Genomic DNA, 25,902 nt, shown 5'->3' with positions numbered 1-25,902 from the left:
CAGGGGATTGGAGGGGCACAAAACAAGGTGAATTTTCAGTTGAAACTTTTTCCTGAAGCAGTCTTTGAAAGGGTTTGTCCTAGTAGTAATAGAGCCCTTAATAAAATACAGTCATGCAACAAAAAGGCCACAGAGAGAGACTGTGCTGGTTTGGGCTGGGGTAGAGTTAATTTTCTTCACAGTAGCTGGTATGGGGTTGTGTTTTGGATTTGTGATGAAGTGTTCATTACACAGGATGCCTTCATTATCACTGGGCAGTGATTACAGAAAGCCAAGGCCTAGCTGGATTCTGAAATGAATGGATTGTACTAAAAAATGAAATTTCAATATAAAATTTCATTCAGACCAAGAATTAAATTAAATACTTTGGAATATTTTCAAAAACAGAAGGAGGAAAACTTGTGTTCATAAAATCTTCTCTTTCTGAGGACTTTCGAAACAAAATCAGGGATTTCTGCAACAATTTCATTTTTTGAAACACAATTTACTAGACATGGAAAAATGTGTAGCACAGTTATTACCAGAAATTATACACTTTCAAAAATAACCATTCAATGTTGCATTTTCAACCTTTTTTTCCCCCAAAATTACTACCTTGTAGTAGTAGTAGGTTTGCTATCAGGCCAGGATAGGCTTGGCCTACATTTCCTTAACCTATTAAGCTCTGCTTACAGCTTTTGGAGCTACACCAATATAAACTTGCAGAACAATTATTAGAATCTAGGCATTAAAAACTACCTGAAAACAGCTAATTTTCTCCAAAAACAAAAATTCTGGGACTGACATCCTGCAGGGTTTCAGAGCAGGTCCCTGTGTCAGGTCACAGGTAGGTCATGTAGCATCTATCAGGCTGGTGGCCAGAATTTCCACATACAGGAGCACAAACCCCAAAGGAACACCTCAGGTAGAAATGCAGCATTACTCTGAGATGATATTTCAGTAAATCAAACTTCATGACACTTGATACTGCCTGGTTTTCAGCAGCAGGAGCTGATATTCCCAATCTATGACCTTCGCACACTGCCCTAAATCCCTCAGCAATGGGGACATGGCTGATCAGGACAGAAGCAGCTCTGTCACTGCTGGCACACACTGCCCTGACATGCCTTGGAGCAGGGAACATCCCTCCAGCAAACACAAAACCTGGGAGTTTTCTCATCACCAAAGTTTTTAACTCCTCCTGGTGCACCCGTTTGCTAATCCCACCCATGTGGGACTAAAACTGGCATTTTCAAGGAGTGTCCTTGCCAGCAGCAATCTCAGTTGCAGTGTTACATCAACCTGCCTGGGAGGAACCAAGCAACACCCCTGCATCTGCAGGTGCCAAGGAACTCTCTGAGCCACCCCAGTCACCTTCAATTTGTCCACCAGCAACTAGAACACATACAAGAAAACGGCACTGTTGAGAATAAGGAGGTGTATGAGCATCCCTTCACAAATTTAGAGATCATCAACACTTTTTAAGGTGACTGCAGGTTGAAGCTAACCACTCTGTGATTTAAAGTCAGGATCTATTTGTCTGTTGTGTCTTTCTTGTGAGCACAGTAGAATTTGAATAGTATAAGCACTCTTCATAAATTCCTGCTTTCCATAAATTGCCTGTCGGATCAAAAGCAGAACCTCCATGCAAGAGCACAGAAATCTCCAGCCTTTGATTTGGAACAGATGAGGCACCCTATGTTCCTCCAAGATTAAAAAAACCCTGTTGGCACAGAATACAAGAGAGAGAGGCAAAGGGACGATGTGAAATCTTTCAAAACAAAGGAGACAGAAATTCGAAAATAGTACAAGCAACTCAGATGACAGATTGAGAAGAGGATGAACTGCAATTAAAAGGACAATTTCATGTACAAAGGGGATGCTCCAGACACCAGTTAGAAAATTGAGACCCTTTGGACTAGCAGTGAGCTGAACACAATATAATCTAGTCTTCTGATAGGAAGGGAAATTGAGGCAAACTATCAATTCCATTTTTGTAATTTAGTTAAAGATAGTTACCTCTATCTGCTATTTCATAAGTGCATTTCCAAAATAAAGGTAGGAAAAGAAGTGTGAACCAAATCCAGGAGAAAATAACTAGCTCAACTGGAAACTGCAGGTCTCTCATTTCTTGAGGTTATTGAATGGGTGATCAAGGAAAATGATGACACCACTAAAATAAAGCAGCAGTCTAATCACAAAAGCTAGTCATGAAAAAAAAGTACTTTCTTCTAGATATTGGAGAAAAGGCTTGCTACAGAAAGGAATAAAATTCAGAAAATCTGTAATTTGTATTTTTAAGTTTGTCATATCAAATTATCATGAGCTAATAGAAGATTTAATAGCAGTAAGGAAAGGTAAATTAGTCGAGGCATGACCCGTGTGCCCACTAGAGTTGACCCAAAGAAATGACAAAAGCCTTGCTCAGCTGTGCAGGGTCAGGACAGAGGGGATGCTCTGCATGTGGTAACTACACCAATGTGGAGAAAATCCATTTCCTGCTGAGAAGGTATATTTAAAGGGTTAATATATTTGCAGATAATTGGCTTAGGACAGTTGGAGTCTAGACTGCTGGCAAACACAAATGAAAGGACTAACTGAGGTTTTGGTTAGGGATTCTTTTTTCCCCCTCAAGTTGCAGAATCAGACACAAAAGTCAGTGTAAGATCAGGGCCTCAGACCCCGAACCCCCCTGAGCAGTGATTCATCTCTACAGTAGACTCAAACTCACAGTACATTTACTTGACAACTTGGATACACTTACATAATAGGCCACATTGACAGGAGTGAACCAAACCCTACTGAACTGTAAGTTCAACAAGCAGGTTTCAGTCAGGGAAAGTGGAAATCACTGCAGCGAGAAGGCAAAAGCTCAGAATTTGCTCTCTAGAAAGGCTACAAACAGATCAATACTGTTCTATACCACTTTTTTGTCCTATACCACGTACTCAGGACATTATAAAGTCTAGGACAAACTTAAATCTCCTCTTGAGACACAATTTGCATCCTTACATCTGTCTTTCTACATTCTGTAGAAGAACTGAGGTCTAAGTCTTAAAACTTTCCCTTTTGTCCTGGTTCAAGAGAAAAGGAAGGAAAAGCACTGTCCTGCAAAAGGAAAAGAGCAGGAAACAAAGAGAAGTCAGAAGACCTGAAGGACACAAAAGAGGAACATGCTTACCCCTCCATCTCATAAAGCAAGAACAATGCCCAGATATCACCATGATTGGCATTCATTATATAAAGAAATGGCTTAATTAGCCATAATCATGGTCAGCTAGCAAATGTTAAAAGGTCACTTGATACTAATTGTGAACAAGACAAACTGAGCTGCTTAAAAAAAACACTGTCATGAATAATTTCTCAGGGCTTAGTAATTCTGGATGCTTCTGTAAATTGCTCTTCTCTATTATGGTTGAAAAGCATTCTGCTAATTATTAATTGGATAATGATTTGTTTCTATCACTAATTCAATAATGTGTTCAGAAGTGCATTTTGAAAGTTCCCAGCTCTACAGACCATAAATATCAGACTTATCTTGACATAACTGCTCTGGTTGGAAGGCAGGTCCCAAGTGATGGAAGTGGAGCCTATGGAGCTTTCTGCCCATTTTTAGGCACTTTGCACTAAAGTCACTGAAATGTCCACATCCTCTAGAGACCAAGGGAATGCTGCTGCAGGGAACAGAAGGTGTTCAACACTGGGCAGCTTATGTATCCTAGGTATTAAACAGGGGTTGGTTGGAGATAATAGTTCACCCTTAGCAGGGTATCCAGAAGGTAGAAACATCTCACCCCTCCTTTACATCCCACTTCCAAACTTAAGGGTCTTCAGAGAACTGTGTAAATGGAGTGCAGGAGGGAGGGCATACGAGAGGACTCTGCTGTACAGCACTGACCACCCCTTTGTCCTGTGACATGGGCCCTGTGCCAGGGTGGTGTTGCAATCATTTCTGCTCACATAAAAAGCTGAAGGCAAGAAAGTCAACAATAATCCTCTGGAGCTACCACTCCCTACTACCTCCCTAAGAGAAGCCAGACCATTAAAAATGCCACATAAATATCACTGACAGAAAACAGGCTTCAAGGTTATTCAGAAAAGCCCCACGCATAGACAACCTCCCCTTTTTAGTAGTGATAAAAACCCAGAGTTTCTCAAAAGAGCAAGTCACGCCACAGGCAAACCCACCTTTCAAAACCCAGCAGCTCCCTTTTTGCAGAAGAAAAAGTAATGTGGGGGAAAGGTAGAGCACTGCTCCTTCATGGGCCACAGAGGCATAATCAATTGGCACAAAAGCACATTGTTGAAACACAAACCATGGAAAGCTGCTTTATGAACCCGGGCAGCCAGCTGGAACTGCCATCAACAGCTGCGAGAGGAATTCACTACAGGACTGAATCACTTCATTAGGGTGGAGGTTTTTTTCTTTTATTACACGCAGCTCAGGCTGCTGATCCTCATCCTGAAGACCCTCCACAGAGCAGCCCCACTGCTTCTCTGCTCTCTGAACATTTATGGTTCAGACTGTATTAGTTAATCTTGTCCTGAGACATCATTTCTCCCTCTTCTATCATAAGCAGCCTTCCAACCTACTACATCCCACTGCGTAGTGTCTCAAGCCTTCTGACTAAGTCAGAGAGCAGCAGTGGTTTGGAGGCAGCACAGGTGTAGAATCTAAGAAAAAGGCTTGTGTCTGTGACAGGACAAGGGGGAATGGCTTCAAAATGACACAGGGCAGGTTTAGATTAGATATTAGGAAGAAATTCTTCCCTGTGAGAGTGGTGAGGCCCTGGTACAGGTTGCCCAGAGAAGCTGTGGATGCCCCATCCTTGGAAGTGTTCAAGGCCAGGTGGGACGGGGCTTGGAGCAACCTGGGCTAGTAAAAGGTGTCTCTGCCCATGGCAAAGGGATTGGAATTAGATGACCTTTAAGGTCACTTCCAACCAAACCATTCTATGACTGCAATGAACTGCAAATCACAGAAATTGGAAGAAAATATCTGAATGGAATGACATTTCCTGCTTGCTCTGCTTTTAATTCTGCCCGCTTTCTGTTTGATATATGCAACTTGATTATACATGAAATATAGGTGGACAGAACCCCAGCAAGCAGTGACATGAAAACACATATTGTGTATCAATTTCAGCTTAAGATTGGAATATAATTGCAAGGAGGAGACCACTGCCTGCCATGTGCACTTGGCATGAGGGACAGCAGGTGACATCACAGCGATTTTGTAATTTAATATAATTATCTCAAGAAAATTCCTAATTCCTTCACTGAAAACAACCATACAAGCCTCCAAATTTAGTGAAAGGGAAGAAGAATTTCTAAACAAGTAAAAGCTGGAGTAGGAACTGTCTTCAAACAAAATGCTGATTGAAATATACCTTCTCCTACGCTTATACTTCTATGGGATTTTCAGATAAATAAAAGAAATGCCCCTGTTATTCTGACAGCATAGCCAACTTTAGCCCTCCTGTACTTCATTTCCATTGTAGAAATGTCAGCGGACCCTCCTATTGAAGAAAACCTCAGTATTAAAGAGCAATAAGAAGACATTCGAAGAACTGTGTTCAACACCCGCAGCAAACTTGTGAGAGCTCCTCCAGCAAGTCACACCTACGCCAAGCTCCACCTGCGAGCCATGGAGTGCTCAGCACGAGGGCTATTTACACGTGTGGGAGCTGGATTAAATCTCCTTACCTGAACTGCTGCAGCGAGATGGTTCCACGAGTGTCCCGCTCCTGTCGTAGCAGGCGAGAGCTCGCAGCCGCACGCCCTCACCACACTCCTTGGACACTCCATGGGATGGCATTCCCAGCTGCAGCTCGGATGGGTCTCCTCTGATGATGCAGTCAGACCAATTTCCATGGGGCTGGGAGGTAAACACCTCACAAGGGCATGGTTCTGTTTCAACTTGAGGATAAACTTCTGTGTTCTGGCATTTGTCTCGCTTTCTGCTTCGCCCTGTTCCAACCACAGAAATCTGTTTGTTAGCTTAACAGCTGCTACTCTTGATAACAACACGTCATATTATTTATACTTGCATGAATTCAACACATTAGAAACAAGACAATCTGAATGTTAATATCCAGGAATGTTCCTGAAGCATCTATTAGCTGCTGCCAGTGCTCTGGTGAGCAAGGACAACGTATTTATCTCCAGGGGCAACCGGAGAACTTGGAAATAGCGCTTTGATGGGTAGATCAAGGAGCAAAATACGAAGTCTTACTCTAGGAATGGTGTGCCCAGAAACTGCTTTGCAATTTCATATAATATCGTTTTTCTCTAATTATCTGATGAAAATAAATTGATTGTTTTGTCTCTATTTGCTCACAATCAATGGTTGCCAGGACAACTTCCAGAGGACTCTACCTTAGCCACAACTTCCTCTTTGAGGTTTCTTTACAAATTAGTTAAAGATGTGCTGTGCACACAAACTGTGCTTTGATGAAAACAGAAGAAGATAATCCTCAGTAAATTATTAGGGCTGGAAAGCATTTCAATGGTTACATTTGCTTTTATGTTTTCCTTTGGTCTATTCCTTCAACAGGTTTTAAAAGAAGGCTCCTTCAACAGTTTCAGGAAGCAGCAGCATCCGAATAAACCTTTGGTACAGCTCTCTGCAACTGCACTCCCCATGCCCTGCTCCTGCAGGACTTCAAGGCATGAGAAGGGGTCCCCAGTATAAAAGGAAATAATGCAAAGAAGAGAGTCCACGCTCCCTGCATCCCTATGACTGCTCCAGGGAACAAATGTCTGTATACAAAGATAAAATCAATGCTTTCCTTGGCACAGGTCAGCCAACGTGCCGTGGAGCAATCTCGATGCTGGCTGAGCTCAGGAATGTCTCTGCATTTGGCATCTGCACAGAAGGGAGAGTTCATCTTCAGTAACAAACTGCATCTGTATCCCACCCTCAAAATGTTCCTCAGGGATCTTGGACGTGCTAAAAACACTTCTGCAGAAGGTTTTTTAAAGCTTTGATCCCAAAAGAAATGTTTTCTCTTTGATACTGCACACAAATAAGATAGTAAAAACAAACAAAAAAAAGTTATATAACCCAACAACCCTCTTTATAGTCTGGAACCAAGAGTAATTTCACCACACACAAGCTGGGTCTCATCAGTACCCATTTGCATACAAATATGTACCTCCAAAGTAAAGGCCACGGCTGCAGACCCTTCATATCACTGTCCTTCAAGCCCCAGCTCTTTTAAAACTGTACTGCCAGAGTTCTGCAGAATGTAAAATTTGCCAGCACAGAGGGATACTAAACACAAAGAAACCAAACAGTGCCAGTATCTTTATGGTTTTTTACATAAATATAGGTGTACATTTTTATGTAGGTATTTATGAGCAAATTCAGGTACAACTCCTCAGACTTCAAAAAAAGTCTTTTAAAAGGCTTTAAATAGATTGGGAGCTCTCTAGTGGCATCTCCAGCATTTTATGTTTGATGAGCTGACAGGGGCCACAAACTCAGCCTATATGTGCAGTTGTATGTTCTCCATTATATAAGTAAACATGGGAATTCGGGATTTGCCATTGTTTTGTCATCATGGCACGAAGCACATCAGACTCAGGTAAGGATGTTAATAATCTCACACTTATATGACTCTTCTTTTCCAACTTACCCTACCACCTGCTTTGCTGAAATCTTCCCTCTAAAGAAGTTGCTATGAAAGCCCTAACTTGAGGGCAAAAGTGACACTGATCTCATACTCCTCACAAAGAAATAGTTTTAGAATGATTGGTGGTGACATTTTTATCATCTTCACAGGCTGCTTTAAAAATTACTCTTAAAAATACCATCTCCAAAATTTTTGAGGACAGAAACTCTTCAATTAGATAGTATTTTCTTTTTTTAAATCACATTTCTGAACACTAACAAACATTATATACATTAAGTATTATCAGGTAGTGCATACTGTACGTAAAAATTACGGGAAACATTAAAAATACAGAAAATGCTTTGTACCCACAATACAGTGAATTAACTGTATTAATTACCTGAAGACTCACCTAAAAAACGTGTTTTCATCATAATGACTTTGAATTTCGATATGTTCTGTAATAAGTCTTTCACTTCTTAAGTAATGACTAATTTTATATGTACAGTCGATGATGACTTACAAGGTAAAATGAGCAATACTATTAAAAACTGAGTGGAGGGCAAGCAAATACTTAGCGAACAATTAGCAGATTCCCACTAAATGACACTGTTAATGAACTCTCATAATGAAGCCAAAGCATTCACTTGAGCATAGACACACACAGTGATGAACAAGAGGTACAATTCATGCATGCTTAGAGAGGTGAAATGCAAATGAATAAAGGACTCTTCTAACATCACAAAACACTTCCTAAAATAGCACTTTCCTTAAATCTTTGGACAGATTTCGTGTGGATCGCACCTTTTCAAGACTTTTGGCTACCTCCAATTTTCACAAAGGTTTTATGCAAATACAAGTCAGCACTAATCTCATCAACTTTCCCTTCTGAAACGTGGCCAAACCAACCCCGACGCCGGATTTTGTCCTCCCTTGCTGTTTTCTGGGGTGTTGTGCTGTCCCCACCCTGGACACCCAGCGCATGTTCACCACTCCCTTTTCAGGACACCTTTGCTGGGCACAGGCTGAGACCACAAGCTCCATCCCAGCAGGAGAAATGGAATCCAGCAAGGCTGTTTGGGGATAGACTGGCGGTGTTTGGGCACAAGTACAGTGAAGGTGAGGAGATGAGTAAGAAAACCTGAGTACTAGAAACCATTTTTGGTCCACTTACTTGAACAAATCTATGTCTGAAAGAGAACAGAGTAAGGAAGGGAATAGACAAGATCATACTGCTTTGTAACTTGCACAGATGTTCATAAATCAAATTCAGATTTAAAACTACCTGGAAGTAAGTATCCACTTAAATATTTTCTATTACATCAGGCACCTATTATTCTGCCAGGGATCAAAGACTTCTCCTACTACAAACATACAGGCATTGACATAGAGAACATTTTAGAATACACTCTTTGCCAGAAACAACAGAGCATTATATAATACTGGTTTTTATGTAAAAGAGAAATCTTTATCCTTTAATGAGCCACACTGAAGAATGGCAGCTTGAAGCCATTATATATGTATGCTGTAATTGTTAGGTACTAAAAACTTGGAACACTCCAGCAGTAACACACCAAATAACAAGACATCCATGCAGGCAAGGATAAGGGGAGTATAGAAAAAGGAGCAGTGGTGGCCACCATATTTTGCTGCCACTCGGTTTCCAAGGCTTTATCCCAGCAGATATTCTTACAGCAACGTTAACATTCCACTCCAGAGTAGAAATCTGTGAAGTTTCACCTCTATTAACGGAGCAAACTCAAGCCAGCTACACCATAGCTCTCAAACACAACAGAGAAACATGAAAAGGTGTGAGTGTTGAGGGTAACAATAACAGCCAAATTTCTTGTAAACCTCAGAACATTATAATTCGTTTTCATTTGATTTAACAATATACGTGGGGGAAGACGACTCTCAGCAAAACAAGCAGTTCCAAGCTATTAATGTTAAGGAGTTTTAAAGCTTTTCAGTTTGGTCAGCATTCAAATAACATAATAACAAAGCACGACAGCAAGTATGGGAGACTGCTCCATGAAATGGTTTGAACTGGTGAGTATAATGAATACATAGAAAATTTTGAACAAAACTGTTCTAAATGGTACTGTTTTTTCTTTACTCATGGTATTAATTTGCCCTGTTGAACTATGGAATACTGCTGAGTACAAAACAGCCAGTTTTAAACCTCCTTCAGATTTCAACAGTCTTAAACAGAAAATGACACTGATTTGTACTCTTGTATAGGTGTTTGCTGCATGTTTCCCAGATTAACAGGTCACAATTGCACAAAGAGTGGTCACTGTTTCATTTGGTTTATGTCTAAAACAGCTTTCCATCAGTGAGTTTTCCTGCATTATTCCCATACCAAAATGCATGTGCATAAGGCAGGCAATGACCACTATCAAAAATCAATTAAGGGTGATAACTACTCTGGGTTTTCCCACAACCCCACCATCAGTCCAACAACACCTGACAGCATTAATCACAAGTATCACCATCGGATAAACATTATAAAATATATCACCTGTGAGCGACCGTCTCCTGCTTCTAGTTGTTTCACAGTCAGATGAGCAGGCTGTAAATTTGGACCAGGGGGTAAACGTGCAGTCATCTTTGCAGGGAATGAGGCACTCCTGGACAGGGGATGGCATCGCTCCTGCCCACCGCACACAGTCACCGACATCGGCAGGGCCATCCTGCTCCGACAGGCACGTGACAGCTGAAAGGAAAGGCACAGATATCTTTAGGTTCTTGTATATATTGTATCATACCCTGTGCAGTCAGTCCCTGTGTTCTGTGTGAGATTCCCTCTCCTGGATTAACACAATAAAGCTGATTTGTTTGTAGTCATTATTCACAGGTGACTCAAAGATGTGCTAGGAGCTCCACAAAACCATAAAGACACTTTCTTATTTGAGCTGTGTGTTATTAGAATGGTGATATAAATTCAGTATTTTCAAGGAGGCGGTCATTTTAAGGGTTGTGGCAACAGTTTAACCAATGACACATTGTACGACCAAGCAACAAAACATGTAATACTGTGGTTATGTGCCAGAAAACATATTTGGTTGAGGCCAGGATTCACAAGCTCTGATGGACATGCTACTCATGGAACTGAAACCGCTTCAAAGTAAGAAAAAAATATTTAAAAACTATAAAAGAAAGCTTCCTTCTCTAAAACTGTCATCTTTTCTATATTTCAGCTTAAAGGAATGACTGAGCAGCAGAAGCTACAGCTAAATGCTTCTTGCAGCAAGGTGTAAATACAAGGTCTGGCCTTTCCAAAATGAGCTCCCTAAATATTGTGCTACCTCTTCCACTCTCCCATTCTCTGTCCATTGTCCTTTTTGTGACTGTAATGATTAATTTTTCAGCGTGGATATAGCCATGACGGAGAAAAAAAAGTATTTAATGCATAAATTTGAGTCAAAGGAAGCCTAGGACAAAAGTTGCTAAAGTTTCAGTGAATTTATAACAAGTAATCATAATAAATAAAAATAGCCTGCACATCATGGAATTATTATTAATTTCATTAATAATAATTAGCTCCCACAAAATCTCCAAGATTATAGGCTATTTATACCCTACAGTGTAGGTTGAACAAAGCAAAGGAAGGTCATGACTTGATTAAAGTAATGAACTCAGGGACAGAGTAAGGAACTGAATTCAGCCACAATACTTTAGTCACGTCGGGCTCTCTGATTTCAGGCAAGTCCACACTTTGTATCATAAAGGCACTGAAGATGAAATTATTTAATCCAGATTTTAATATTTAACTTTAACAACCTGTGATATTACTTTATGACGATTGCTAAATAATTCAGGTTTCTGAGGCTGCATATAGTTTTCCTTGTTGCCAGCACTTAATGTGACTATGAGTGCATGAAGAGAAAGGGAAAAAGAACTCTGTTTTCTTGCAGTTAAAGGACTTACTGGGGTGTAACTCTGCAATGAATACACATGATTTTGGGGTTTTAACTACAGTACTGTATGGGAGCAAGGGGTGGGTTGGCAACCATCTGGAAATAAAAAACCAGCCTATTAAAATGTAATTAGATTTCTGTGGAAAAAAAATCAGCATTTTGAAGAGCATGCAAAAGGCAAGCAATTGTTAAAAGTCTCTTTAGACTCAACTGACAGCAAATCAGCATATTAATAACTACCTCTAAACTGCTGATCCTTGCCTTTCACTTTCAATCCCGTGACCCTTCCTAGCTCCCAACTCCGGCAGTCAGACTTGGAGCTGTTCCCCTTCTCAATTACAGGAGGGCAAGGACAGAGGTCAGGGCTCTGTACGGGGACGTGGTGTAATTGCCCTCTTCAGGAAGGTTAAACAAGTAAGAGACTCTGATGCCCAAGGTCTGTGTAGCCTCATTACCTTCAGCAAGGACACCATAGATTTGGCAAAACAGACATGTCCACGTGAAGCCTGGCCAAGGATATGCAAACCATCTTCTCAGCATCTCTGCAGCTGTTGGCAGGGACATGAACATCACCCTGCACTGCCAACCCCATGCAGCCAGACTTGTGGTTGCATAACAAATAAAAAAATTATTTATCATGGTTTTCAGCATACAAATAATTCACTGAGTTCGCTGAGCCTATTTGGATGCTAAAATAGATGGATATATCAGGACATATAGGATCAGGGCAAATCTTTGCCAGAGATCACAGAGCTTAAAGAAATTGGTGACAATAGACACATGGGTAGAGCAAAGTTGAATGAAAACAGCAAATAATATAGTGCATTATAGATGTATAAGCATGGAGACAAGAAAGAGTTGAAAAGAAAATATAATGGATAGTCTAGTAAGAGACATAAGACCTAAAGGAGGATCTCCTGTGATGTGATTAGGGATGGGCAGGTGGTTGAAAATAAAGAATGGCTTTTCTTCTCTACTTAAGGAATTTTTTTTAAGTGCAGATCATGTAACTCCATCCAGTCATTCCCAACAGAGCAACAAAAGCCTCTGTGCCAGCAAGAAGGCAGCAGCCAGAGAGTAAGGAATCCAAAAAACTTTTCCTGATGCCTAAAATACTGGTTCTGGAGAGCAAACACTTCACTTGCTTCCCACACTCCTGAACTTCTGCACTTCCCAAGGCCATCAGTGTTATTACAGAGCTGGTGGGGACCTTTGTGGCGACCTGACCTGCATTCCATGTCACTTTGTGGGGAGAGCAGGCACTCCTCATTTCACAGAACACCATTAAATGCCAGCCACAAGCATCTGGTACCCTTACACACCCCACACCTCCTCAGAAGCAGCACAGGGCATTTCAGTTATATTAGGAGGCAATTCATTTGCACCCAAGAGCCTGCAAACGTCTTTGAAACTATGCCAGGGCATGACTTCTTCAGTCTAAACTGAATTATGTTCAAAAGCATGAGCTTAATGGGCCTGATCTTTGCAGCATGTCACTCATAAGCAATAGCAGTATTTCTGCTACATGCTTACAACCACGCTTGAGGTGAGCAGCACGAACTGCTAAAATAAATTAAATAATAAAACAAAAGCCCATTTAGGGCATTTTAATGGATTGAGAAGGGGCAGGCAGGAAGCAGCAGAGATGACGGGGCCATTCCAGTGGTTCAGTTGGGAACTATTCCCCTCGTTTCTGCCTGCTGCAAACTTACTTCCCAATTTAGTTAGCTTTAACTTCAAAGAGAAAAATATTTTCATATACAGGCACTTCTGGAAAGAGAATGAGAGAAATTTGTTTTCAGTGAACCTCCAGGAAAGTAAAATTATTTATCCTCAGTGGTTTCGAACTACTGATTGGTTTGGCTCATATGTGGTTTATGTTGCATAAAAAATATTTCCCCTTAATCCTCAGTTCTGTCACAATGGTTTTAAATAAACTCATACCGCAAAGCCATTTCTGCTATGTCAACATCTGTTTTGTTTTTTTAAGGGGGATACCACTGGAGAGTAAATGCAGTCCATTTGCAGCCCTGTGCACTGAGAAAAAAAAAAAATCAGAGTAATAAATCCCTCCTAGACATAATGTGTGATTTCTACCATCTCTGCAGCATTTAAAATGGACACAAACATATGAATAAAACAGCTAATAACAGGACACTGCCAGATAAAGGCTTTCAAATTATAATATTGATTCCCACAAAGTGGGGAAATGTAGGATTTCCTTTTCAACTCCTCCTGTTCTTTTTTATTACCACCAATCAACACCACCAAACTGGAATTAAACACTTGGGGCCAAACTGTGAGATGACATTTTGATGCAGTTCTGTTGATATAAAAAGAACTGCTGGCATAAAAATAATTTAAAAAAAGTACACCTTCTCTTGGAATGATAAACACAAGATCATGAATTAAATTGAAAGGCAGGCAGGTTTAAGAGGCTAAAAGAAAATAACTTTTTTGCAGGGAAGGGCTGGAATTGTTTAACAGACCATGTGGATACATCTGTGAAGGTGCCAACCTAACTCAGCAATTAATATGAGCAATGAAAACACTGCAGATGCAACTGCTTTGCTTCAAGGCATCAGTCAAGTGTTAAATGTACAGCTTGGGGAGGAAGTTTCCCTTTCTGCTGCTACAGGGTCCTGTTGGGAGACTGAACAAGGACTGGTAACAGGATATTCAGTGTGACAGTCTCTGTCTTCTGGCTTTATATTTCCACCCACAAGAGCATGTCTGTATCCCAGCACCTCGGCATATGGCACACAGAAGCATATGGAAGCTATATTCTTTAACTACATTTCTCTCAAATTGAAAGTAAATAGCAGACACTTGTTCTATAAACTTTTAGATGGTGAAATCAAATGTTTGTACGCTGTCAAATTGCAGAGGTGCTGAAGGCATCCTTCCTTCCATCATCACCAAAGAGGAATGTCAGCATCAAACTGGGATAACTCAGGTGCCCTCAGGTGCACAGGCCTGACTTAGAAGAGCACTAGAGATGGTCCTGGCAAAAAGAAGTGTATTGAAAATGAAACATTATAGGCACAGCGTTGCATCCAATAAGGAAAGATAACATAAATATAGTTCCTCTTAAGTAAAAATCCAATTACAGACAGCCGCTGCAATCATATTCATTCACCAAAGTTATAATCAATTCTCCTTTAAAAATGCATTTCAACAGATTCCAAAGGGTAAAAATGCTAAAGAGTGAGAGTATCAAATGCGAAGCAGTAAAATTATGTTGTACTGTGGCACTTTCAATTTGTGAAAACTAAATTAGTGTTTTCAAAACTCTGGAATTAAATGTCATTAGAACATCAGAAAACAATGACTGATAATTCTGGGAAGGCCAAAGAAACTAAAGCTATGCAGTAGTGCAAATCAAATGGCTGTAATTAGTACAGGACAAACAGGATGAGCTATGAGGTTAGACAAGAGCTCTAACATTCAAGAGCTGTAGGCACAACAAGGTAACAATCTTCCCTGGCTTCAAATTCCAAGTATGTGTGACAAATCAAAGCCAGCACGTAAAGTTAAAGAAATTATTTTAATATAGCTTTTTTTCCTTCTCATTGTTCAGAATAAATCTCACTTTGTGTTGCATAATTATTCTAGGTATCCCAATATAATAACATATAATTTCTTACACATATTACTAACTATAAGTGGAAAAGAAGTTAAGGGGTAATACGTTCAAAAAAAAGGAAATAATTTAAGAGTCCAGACTTGCTGACTATAAGAATAGTCTCATAACTCAGAGTGACCTCATTTATTTTCTATATTGACACTCCTTTACAGTTACAATGAGTTGCTTCAAAATCCCAGGTGGCACATTTAGGTTTTTCTTGGTGTGTTAACACAACCCTAACTATAGGAGACCAAAAGCAGACATAATAGAACACGTAACATAAAGGCTCTGCTGAGACTCAGGTTTAAGTCTAAGGCCCTGAGTCTATAAGGACATAAATATACACTCAACTCCAGCCCTTGGATGCAGCAGCACTCACTGCACGGAAATGTGTCCGATGTCTGGACTTACAGGAGCAAACCATAAGATAAACGTTGAAAGTAAATCTGAAGAAAAGAACAAATTATTGCAGGAAGGACATCATAGACACAAATCTAGTAAAAATAGCTGAGAAAGAGCTGGAACAACTAGTTATGCATGAGGAAAACTGCCTCCGAGGTCACCAGTTTTGCATTTTGTAATTATTAATGATATTGACAGTAGTGCTAAAGGGCTAACAAATGCCACCAAGCAAACAGAGCACTGAATAAACACAGATCCCCACCAACCTGCTCTATAAACAAACAAGAGGAGCCCAAGATGAGGTTGGGATGCAATAAAGATGGTAAATACCAGCTGAATAGATAAAGGAAAGCAACTGAAATGATTTGCATGAAAAAGGGCAAGAGAAATGGGCAGAAAAGTTAAGTGCAGAGCATTAGCATGGAGAAGAAATTGTAACAGGGAAAAGGGCAGAAGTCTGGGATAGAAGTGAAGGAAAAAAAGCATGCACAACTGAAGATCCTTCTCAAGTTAAAGGTCCATGTTTTAGCTGCTCTTTAGGTTAGTTTTTCCCCACAGCCTTTCCACAATAAGACAGGGACATGGGGAAAAAAAAGTTGAATGTAGGCACAGCAGCCTCAGAAGCAGTCCCAGCTACAGGTCTCTGGGGACCACCTCCAGTGCAGCCTCTGCCACTTAATGCCTTCAGCTGGACTCACTTCTCTCTGTTCCATCTAAAATAACTCCTTAAAGTGCAACTTTTCTTTGATACTTATGGATGAGGTGACCGATCATTTGGTTTGGAATACAGGACTAGAACTGCTGCAAGAGCTGAGCTGCACATGGCAGTTTTGCCAAGCTGTGTGACTTAATGTTTTAATCTTCCTCATCTGTGAACTGAAACACTGTTTGAGGAGAAGCAGGAGAAAAATACATTGCTGTAAAACCCATTCCTCCTCACACCCACACAGTGAATGCAGAATACAGGATTGATACATTAATGTTGAGCATTGTTTTCATACAAGGGTTTTCTTATTCTAAGGGGTTCACACTCTGCCTGGCCAGAAAGACGAAACAATATGAGTTTTTAATGTTTCAAATTTACTCTGGCCAGAGAATAACTGCAATCTGAGTGCTTTTACATTGTGCAATCAGTCTATAGAATCTTTCACAATTTTTCCCTTTTTTTCCTAACATTATCATAGGTTTTGAATGGCTTTACTTTCATTTTCTATTAAAAAGAAAATCAATGGAAGTGCATAAGATGATTAATGATAGAAATTATGCTCCTTTCAGAGAACATAAAATACAAAAATATGCTTATATTTTTCCTCTTTCTGTGGCCCACAATTACTAAAATTACTCGAGTTCGATTTCTTTGTAGCTTCTATCATCAAGTTATATTTAAGATAAATTATTTATTGCACACTTGAAAATAAAACTAAGATATCCTGCTATAAATACACACATTGAGATGACAGTAAATACAGAGAATGAAGCATGCCACACAACACAAGAGAGAGGAAATGGAAAAGAAAAACAACATTTACAGTACTTCTAGTAACTCAAGTTGGAAAATCACTGATTTAACAAGCACTGACTTTCTTTTGAAAGCTCTTCCTCAGTTATACATTCCCTGAACATGGTTTTTAGTGGCAGCTGGATGAACTTAGAATCTCATGTAACCTGTTTTATTCCAGCCAGGTCCAGCTTCTGGTAGCACCCCAAGGTCATCTCTCACAATGGCAGCAGAGAGTTCAACACTGCAGCTGACTCCCATGGCAAACCCCAGCCTTGGGAAGTCTCAGAAGACAGCTCTGTAAACTTGTCCGTTTCAGTCTGAATTTTTTTGGCATTGGTTTTGATAAAATTCAAAATTATCCACTTGTATCAACTTTCAGGTAATTAGGCATTCAAAACATTGGTTTATGTGGGGTTAGGAGAATACATGTGGAATCTTGCCCTGCCAGTTTACTCCATCTCTCCCTTTACAGTAAAGCACAGGTACTAAATCCAGAACATAACACTAACATACCAAGATATTCACAACTGCCCCAAGAGTATATTTAAAACACTGTAGTCCAAGGCAACACCTACAGATCTGAATTTACCCTTTCACCTCAGCTCCCCAATCCCCAGCTCTGGTTCTTCTCATTTTGGTATTCAAAAATCACTGCCCTTGACCCCTTCTCAGGGACCAGCACTGCAGACATACATCGGCCCTTCAACAACTTTTCAACTCATCCTCATCTATATTCCTCTTGCAGAAACTGCTCTCAAAGTTTCCTTAAGTACCAATGGATTTTGCAGATATGGTCCTGCATAAAACTTTTCACTTCAAGTATCACTTTTCTAAAGAACAGATAAGAATACTAAATGCTTTGAGGTCTGAAGTCTGGCTACTCATCTCCAGCCTAAAACTGATAAAACAACTAAAATTACTTTGACTGAAGCTAACAGAAATACATGCTCAAATAATTCATGTTATCTAAATTAAGTATCTTTCAGCCATCATATAATATTGTCCACCTCATGAGAGAAAATAAAGATGCTGGACTTGAGATTGAAGGGTCAGCATTGTCGAAGTACAATAAAGACACTGTACTGAGATTAAAGGTGAGAGAGGCAGAAAGAGATTGTGAAAAATTTCCCACCCACAACCCTGAAAAATTAAATGTTTGAGGCCTTTCAGGAGATTTACCCAGTGGGAAAACTAGGTAGGCAGATTGGAATCCCAGTAAGAGCAAAGTCACACTCTGATGCGTGGGAGTTCCATACATGTACACATAATGTATAAATTATACACCCAGAAAGGCTTTTTATACTTCTTCCTAAATATTCCTACTGTGCAGGGAAAAAGTGTTTTACAGAAACCCCACCTCAGGGCATCCTTTCTTTGGAGGGAAAAAAAAAAAAAAAGACAAACAAACCCAAAAAAAGACATCCAAATTTGCCAAAAGAGACTATCAGTCCAAGACAGTGAAGGGTATATTTCTAAACTGAGCATAGAAAAGACACTGATTCCCATAAGTATAAGAAGTGGTATTTCCCCTGGGTCATGCTAAATGAACTTTTTTTGTGTGTCAGTGAAGCAGATCCAATAGATTTACCTCTCCAGAATAATAAAAATAATTACACCCATCTTTCCTTGGATTTGCTGTTCAGACCGTTCTCACTGCTAGTATGTTCCTTTTTACTCTCCTTTTGAAGCTAGCAGATCTCAAGGGACTATTTGCTTTCTCTTTCTAGTCTCTTAAAAATAAAGCAGAAGATCAGAGAAGATGCAAAGGTGGATATCTTACAGGATGTTATGTTTTCCATACAGTGATCTTCTTTTCCTTTCTTACAGGCAGAAAAAAAAGAAACATTTCTTATTTAGCTGCTGCTACTTATCTTAAGTTTGCACTAAATTGTTATAATTGAGGGGGGTTTATAAAGCAGATTGCATTCCTGCTGAAACAATGGGAAAACTCACATTTATTTCAATAGGAAAACAGATCCTATTACACTTTCTTTTTAATGATTCTTCTATGAACGAAGCATTTGTTTGCAAACATTTGTTTCTAAAGCAATTACACAATCCAAACACTGACTGATCACAATAGGATCATTCATCTATAACAGATACAATATTTGGACACAAAAAATTCTTTTTTGTGGTTTCTTTACCATTGGTTCAGATCACATAATTTATGATTTATTTAACTGAAAAAAGCAATCCAGTGCAATAAAAACAAATTAATACAACAGAAACTAAATTGCATCAGACCTAGAAATGCTTTCCACCCCACTGGAATATTGTTAGTATTTTTAGCTAATCTTCATGTGCTTCATTCTAGCCAACCCCAGGGTAGAGCTGGCTAGGACACTACATTACATTTCCTTTTATTACAGTCTTTCCAGTAAAAACCATTTTAATCTTGGCTATAATAAAATTATCAGTTTGATTCTCATCTTATACCCTCTTTTCACCTGTGAAGTTTTGTTCATCTTTGCTGGAGCTCAGAGTCGTTTCTCCCATAAAATTGCTCCGTGTGTGAATCTTTCTGGATGCAGAAGGTTTCTGCCAACTGTCATTACAACATCAAAGGTTTAAATTGAGGAGCACTTAAAGCAGGGGAAGGTCATCTTTGGAAATTAACTTGGAATAAAATTTCATAGAAATGGAGGTGGCTGTTCATACTCTGCCAGTGCAGCAACAGTGGACCCATCATTTAGTTCACATGCCTCTCCTGGCTCATTTACCAGCAGCTTCCTCCTCCTGTAAAGGCAGAAACATCCCCCACACCCCTGGGAAGTCCTCAGTGTTCACACAGAGCATCAGGAGCCTTGCTCACCTCTGGAGAGGCAGGACCCAGCCATGGAGGGCATCATTAAGGAGCACATCAGTAACTCAGACCTGAGGCTGCCTCAGTGACACGAAGCCCAGAGGAACATCTGACCCTTTCTTCCCTGAAGAGGGAACAAAGTCTATGTTCAATTATGCCCAGCACTACCATGTCCCTTAAAACCAAGAGACATAACCAGAGGGACTTCCAAAATTTCCCAAAGTGGTAATTCTCTCATTTTAGAATAAGTTATTTGGAAATAAAATTCAATGCAGAACCAACTCAATACTTTGAAGATTCATCAAGATTCACATCACATTCCCTTTTCAGAGGCGAGAACTGATATTTGGAATTTTAAGTGTGTATTTCAAAGAAACAGTAAATAGCAGCTTTTTAATTCATCAGAAGCCCAAAGGAAAGGGAACTTTTCATACAAATGTGCTGTACTTGGGAGACTAAGTCTTGCTGTTGCTATAATCAAAGTGTAAATACAGCATAGCAAGAACCCATAGCAATTTGTGTCTATGAGCAAGTTTGACATGGTAGGGCCAAATAAATTCAGACTGTACAGCTCTACAGAACTGGGAGGTTCCCTGAGCTACTGCACTGGTATTTTGCCTTTCCAAGATCATTTGTCGCATCAGACCTTTGTCTCAATTTCTCTTTAAAACTCTGTCTTGTCCTATTTGAAGGCCCACACTCCAGGGTTATATCTTATCAAGTTAATTAACTTTTAGAATAGAAACAGCAAAAATGACTATATAAACTTTTGCTCATATATATCAAAGCCAGTGTCAGCCAGTGTGGTTCCTGTGTACCTAATCCAGGAGACTTCTAATAAAACCTCATCTTCCATTTACAGCCTGAGGCAATAGTAGGTCTTGCAGAGAGACAGGCGAAGTGAGGAGGTTTAGTAGAGCAATAATGTTGCTCAACAGCTTAAATATTGGCCTAGCTATGAAACTTTATGCCAGGAGGTTCTGGCATTACATTATTAAATGCCAGTATTTCATCCATGGTTTTCACTTACTCAGAATAATGCATAATTCAGTTCAGAAGAAAAAAAAAGGTAATTTATTATATTTCTCCACAGCCCCCCAAAGAAAAAACCCCTGAAGGTAACGCTACTGTTCAGTAGATCAGGGTCACACTAATGAGGAAGTTTGGGGACGGTGTGTGTAATATGTCAGTTCTTCACTTAATGAACAATTTAGCAACAACCTACTAGAAGCTATGAAAACCACTGCCTTCACTCAGGCCTATAAGGTGACTGGAACAAGGAATAAAGGAGATATTGATTAAGCTGGAAAGTTTGAATCAACGAATAAGGAAGAAGAGGATCCTTGGAAGCAACTTTGATTTTTATTTTACTGGCTCTTCACCTAACATCAGCAGATCTCATTGATGTGTATTAAAAAAAAATGGGGTAAGAGGGAATTGAACAAGAGCCATGTTTGAAAATAATTTTGCCCACAGTTCAAAATGACCCAGCAGTGAAAAGGATGAAACATAGAAAAAGAACAAAGAATCTGAAGGAGAATTGTAGCCTGAGAGGCTGGGAGTGTCCAGCAGCCCCTCACTCAACTCCAAGCACACCTCTTTCCTTAGGAAGGTCCTCGGGCTCCTAACTCCTGTCATTTCTGAAAGTTGTGTGATCTGGCATCTATAGATAGATAGATAGATAGATAGATAGATAGACAGATAGATAGATAGATAGATAGATAGATAGATAGATAGATAGATAGATAGATAGATGGATGGATGTTATAATTTACTGCCATTCCTGATTTTTTTTAAATTTTTTTTTAAGTGCAGTTAAATCCATATAGGTTAAGATACTTTCTCAAGAAAGTCTCACTAAGAACAGTTTTTAAAAGTCAAGAAAACTTCTTATCATTTTGTTTCTATAAAATGCAAAAGAACACACTGTAGATTTAGATCACCATATCAGCACTTCTGATTTACTCACCTTTTCAACACAAAGACAGGCAATTCCCTTATATAACTTTATTCCAAAGCTGTGACCTTGACTTCTACCAAAAGTTCAATTGCATGGATATTGTTTTTGAGGCAGGATGAAGGAAGAAAGGAATTCTCACAGATAAGATTATGAACTGTCAAATGCAGCTTAAGAAATACAACTGTTTCAAACAGATGATCTGATTTAATATGTGCTGACCGTCAACTCAAAAATTATGACTAGGTCATTACATAGCACACTGACTACAAAGCTTGCATTACATATTTGTTTGCCTCATAAAGCATTAGGTGTGTGAGCCAAAGACATCTTCAAAGCCTTCCATGTAAGGATCAAAAGTACCAAAATAATATTAAATTAAATACCATATACTGAAGGTGTCTGGTTAACAACATACACAAAATTGGACTTTTTCAAAAGGTAATGAAGAAAGTATTGAAAAGTACTATTGGTAAAGTTACCAGTTACAACAAGATTTTAAAAAAAAAGGTGTTCTCTAGTTTTTGAAAATAATAAAGAAATGCATAAAATGGTTATTTTAACTATTAACCCACTGGTCTAGGTAATCATACAACTGTAAAAACACAGTGAAGCTTAAAAAAACTATCCCAAACCACAGTGTTATCTCCTGTGATGAGAATTGTGTACCCATATAAAAAAGAAAATATTATTTTTTTCTCTACTCAATAAATGCAGTAAGGTTTTTCTAATAAAAAGGGAAAAAAAAGATGAGCTGCCAATACTGATGTGTCTGCTATCAATAAATGAGAAGTCTTGATGAGACAACAATCTTTTCCAATACGATAAACACAAAATAAAACCCCCTGAGAATCATATGGTGCTTTGCACAGATTCTTGGATTCTACATTGTCCAATATAACAGAAGCTCACTTCACATTGCCATATAAAATTATTCCAGAAAAAATAAGTGTACACTGGCGTGTACATGGGTTACATTTAAGTTAAAAGATGCAAGATTGACAGTTCTCTCCAAAATAAAGAATGAGTAAAGATTATGAAGAAGAGATGAAATGCTTAACTCTAATGTTTCAAATGCTTATCTACCTTTCTATCATATATGTTTAAAATGAAGTTTAATACACTTTCCATTATGGTGACAGTGGGACTCTTCAGTAACCACCTCAAACAAACACGTTATATGGAATCACCTTCAAAAATCAAATTATTCTTTATCAACACAAAGTCTGCTACACCCACAAAAACACTGAACAAATAGCAAACAACAGACACCCGCTACAAGTATTAAACAATTATTTTTAGAGTAACTTACATAAGGAAATGAAGAAATGAGACCTGATTTTTGTCCCCCACAAGTCAGCTGCCCAATGTACCTACACCATGTGATGCTGTGCCCAGTGAGGCACCCAGATCCCTCTCCCAAGTCATGACAGCTCCTCCATCATCTTCTTATCATACTTCAGCTTAGACAACTAAGGTTTCACAATAAGGATATACTTACTCACCAAAGCCTTAAAATCAGACTGAAAATGTTCACACAGTTATCACAATAACATATATTTTTTATTGAAACCACATTGTAGCCAATATTTAACAGATTAATTCACATGACTAGAATAGCAACATAAAAGGGGTGCAGCTCTTCTGAAAGAACACATAAATGCTAGGTGACATTTTTTATTTTATCTACAAATTATACATCTTTTCCATCTCTGCAATAGTCTACAAAGAACAACTGGTAAAATCTGGTCTGTCAGGGTGGAGACAGAGTAAACTCTAGTCAGACAGAGCAAAAGCCATAAGGAAGAAACAATGGAGAACAGCTGGGACAGACAGATAGATTATTACATTCACATATCTGCATTAAAGCTAACTAAGGTGTCCTGGAAGGCTGGGCTGGTAGGGAAAAGAAAATGGAAGAAGGGTGCAGTTCAGAAAAAAAAGAGAAAAGTGAAAGTTCTCCTATCAGGGAATGGGCACAACCATGGTGGAGATAAACTGGAGTAGGAGAGATCAGCTAAGCTCAGTCAAAAGCTTAGCCCTCAAACACTGCCCTCAAACAAAAAACAAGGTGAAAATTAGGTCAGGTTCCTAAGGATTAGCAGAAGGCTGAAGCACAACCATGCAAAATCAGAAGTAGAAACAGGCATTAAAGGCAACAAAGGATCCTCCTGCAAATGTGGTAAAAATCAGGCACTGTCCCCTCTCCTACCCACTTTCTCAAAAACTGGCCCAAGCTGCACCACCCTTCACTGAGAGGGTCAGCTGCAGTCCCAGGAGTGTCTTTCCTTTCAGGGAAAGGGCTATCAAGGATAAGCTGGCTATTTCAAATGTCTGTCCTAATGAATTCCAGCTCTAGCAAACTGATCTTGATGTGCCAGAAGTGAGCATCAGCTTATTTTTGATTTGCACAAAGATACTGGGATGAATCATCATTTAGCAGACAACTATTTAAAAAAAAAAAAAAAGGATAAAAGTTAAATACATCAACTTTCTTTCTGTAATTGATTGATGGACACAGGGGAAGAAAATTAAGAACAGTAGCTTCATTTTAGAATAGCTTGTTTCCTCGAGGACAAAAATCCTAAAAATGCTCAGCACCGTGAATCCTAAAAGACTTTCCTAATAATTAAATTATATTGCATCAAAAAACACATGCCTCCAGCAGTTTGATTTGGATGTGTGTGCTCTAAACATGAGCAACTGGGTGAGCAAAGATTGGGTGGAGAAGACATAAAAACATATAGTATGGTTAGCACTAAAGAAAACCCCTGAAATTGAATAGAGCCTTTTGCTTCATGATAATCTCTAGGACTGATTCACCACTGTTTTATTACTGACTTTCGTTATTGTATCTGAATACAATTTGATTTTATGAGATCTTAAATATTACCTTTATAAACATTTCATGGGATGTTGACTCTCTATCTGCAAATTGCTTATTTGCTTATTGTATCTGCTCATTGATGCCACTGCAATAGCTTATTTTTGCATTAACTTCTTTGTCGAGTCTAGTTTATCTTCTGAGAAAACCCTGAGATGAAATTTTTAATAAGAAATCCTTAAAAAAAGATATAACTGTAACTGGTAAAGACATTTTCCCTTATAGTGTTCTGTTTGCCACATAATTCAGTCGGGGAGTTTATGCCAGTAACTGTGAGATTTCAAGAAAGTACTTTGTTTATAATTTAATCAATATAATTTGAGCAACCCAGAAAGATTTTTAAACAGTAAACCAAATTCTGCACACTCCTCCTGCAACTTTACCCAAGGTTCAGACTTTTGCTCAATAAATGCTCTCCACATTTCATTTCTTTTGCTTCCACCATTCTGACTGGGTAAACTCAACACCAACAAAAACCTGTGACTGAACTCCATCTATACAGCACATATTAATTGGTTTGCAAGCAATGGAAGCAGATGATGACTGCACTGGGAGAAAATATAGCAGGTTCATCAGGCTCTCCTCATCAACCTACTCGACAGGTTAGTGCTAATTGACAGCTGTACTCAAATACTCATCACTTCTTCCACTGCAAACCTTAACATTTACATTCCACAAAGCATATAATCAAATTTTACTCAACTAAAGCCCAAGAATTAATTGTATTTAACTTCTGATAACACATCAGATGATTATTTCACTCACAGGAAAAATGTAATACCTGCAAAACCACAGAACCAACTGCAAATTGCTAATAAGTTTCATTATTATTAAGTTTGCCCCTTGGAAACACTAGCAATTAGGGTCAAATGAAATTCCATAATCCTTCTAAATTCCTTTCCTGGTTACTTGCACTATTTACATTTACCTGTGAAACTGAGCTCACTAGGAAAGACAGGCATCTTTGAAAGGCTTCAGATAAGACAATTTGAGCAAACACATTTTGCCCTGTTTCTCATCAAAGCACTTAAAATTGGAAAGTTTATGCTTTCATTCCGGATTTGCAGAGTATTAACATTTAAATAAGCTTAAACGAAGGGCCAGATACATGATCTAAAAACAAAAAGGAATAAAAAGCAGCCATCTTCCTATAAATGCTACAATTAATCACCATGATGAACAGAGAGAAAGCAATCCATCTCGCCACAC

General features: G+C 39.0%; 1 protein-coding gene across 5 annotated transcripts in view; it reads right to left on the bottom strand.

Moving 5' to 3' along the window:
* The window catches only part of THSD7B (thrombospondin type 1 domain containing 7B), a 512,613-nt gene that overhangs the window by 97,800 nt on the left and 388,911 nt on the right, over nt 1–25,902 (bottom strand). For all 5 annotated transcript variants that reach the window (XM_051810239.1, XM_051810241.1, XM_051810240.1 and 2 more), the window contains 2 exons: nt 10,117–10,311; nt 5,686–5,949 (listed from right to left, as the gene is read on the bottom strand). In XM_051810239.1, coding sequence (XP_051666199.1) covers nt 5,686–5,949; nt 10,117–10,311 — 459 coding nt within the window. The remainder of the gene's footprint in view (nt 1–5,685; nt 5,950–10,116; nt 10,312–25,902) is intronic.

The sequence above is a fragment of the Manacus candei genome, unplaced genomic scaffold, assembly GCF_025592945.1.
Source record: "Manacus candei isolate 608988 ecotype Guabito, Panama unplaced genomic scaffold, ASM2559294v1 h1tg000077l, whole genome shotgun sequence".
In the NCBI taxonomy this organism is placed as follows: Eukaryota; Metazoa; Chordata; class Aves; order Passeriformes; family Pipridae; genus Manacus; species Manacus candei.
Note: the sequence above shows the minus strand (reverse complement) of the source record. Positions and strands in the feature narration are given on the sequence as shown.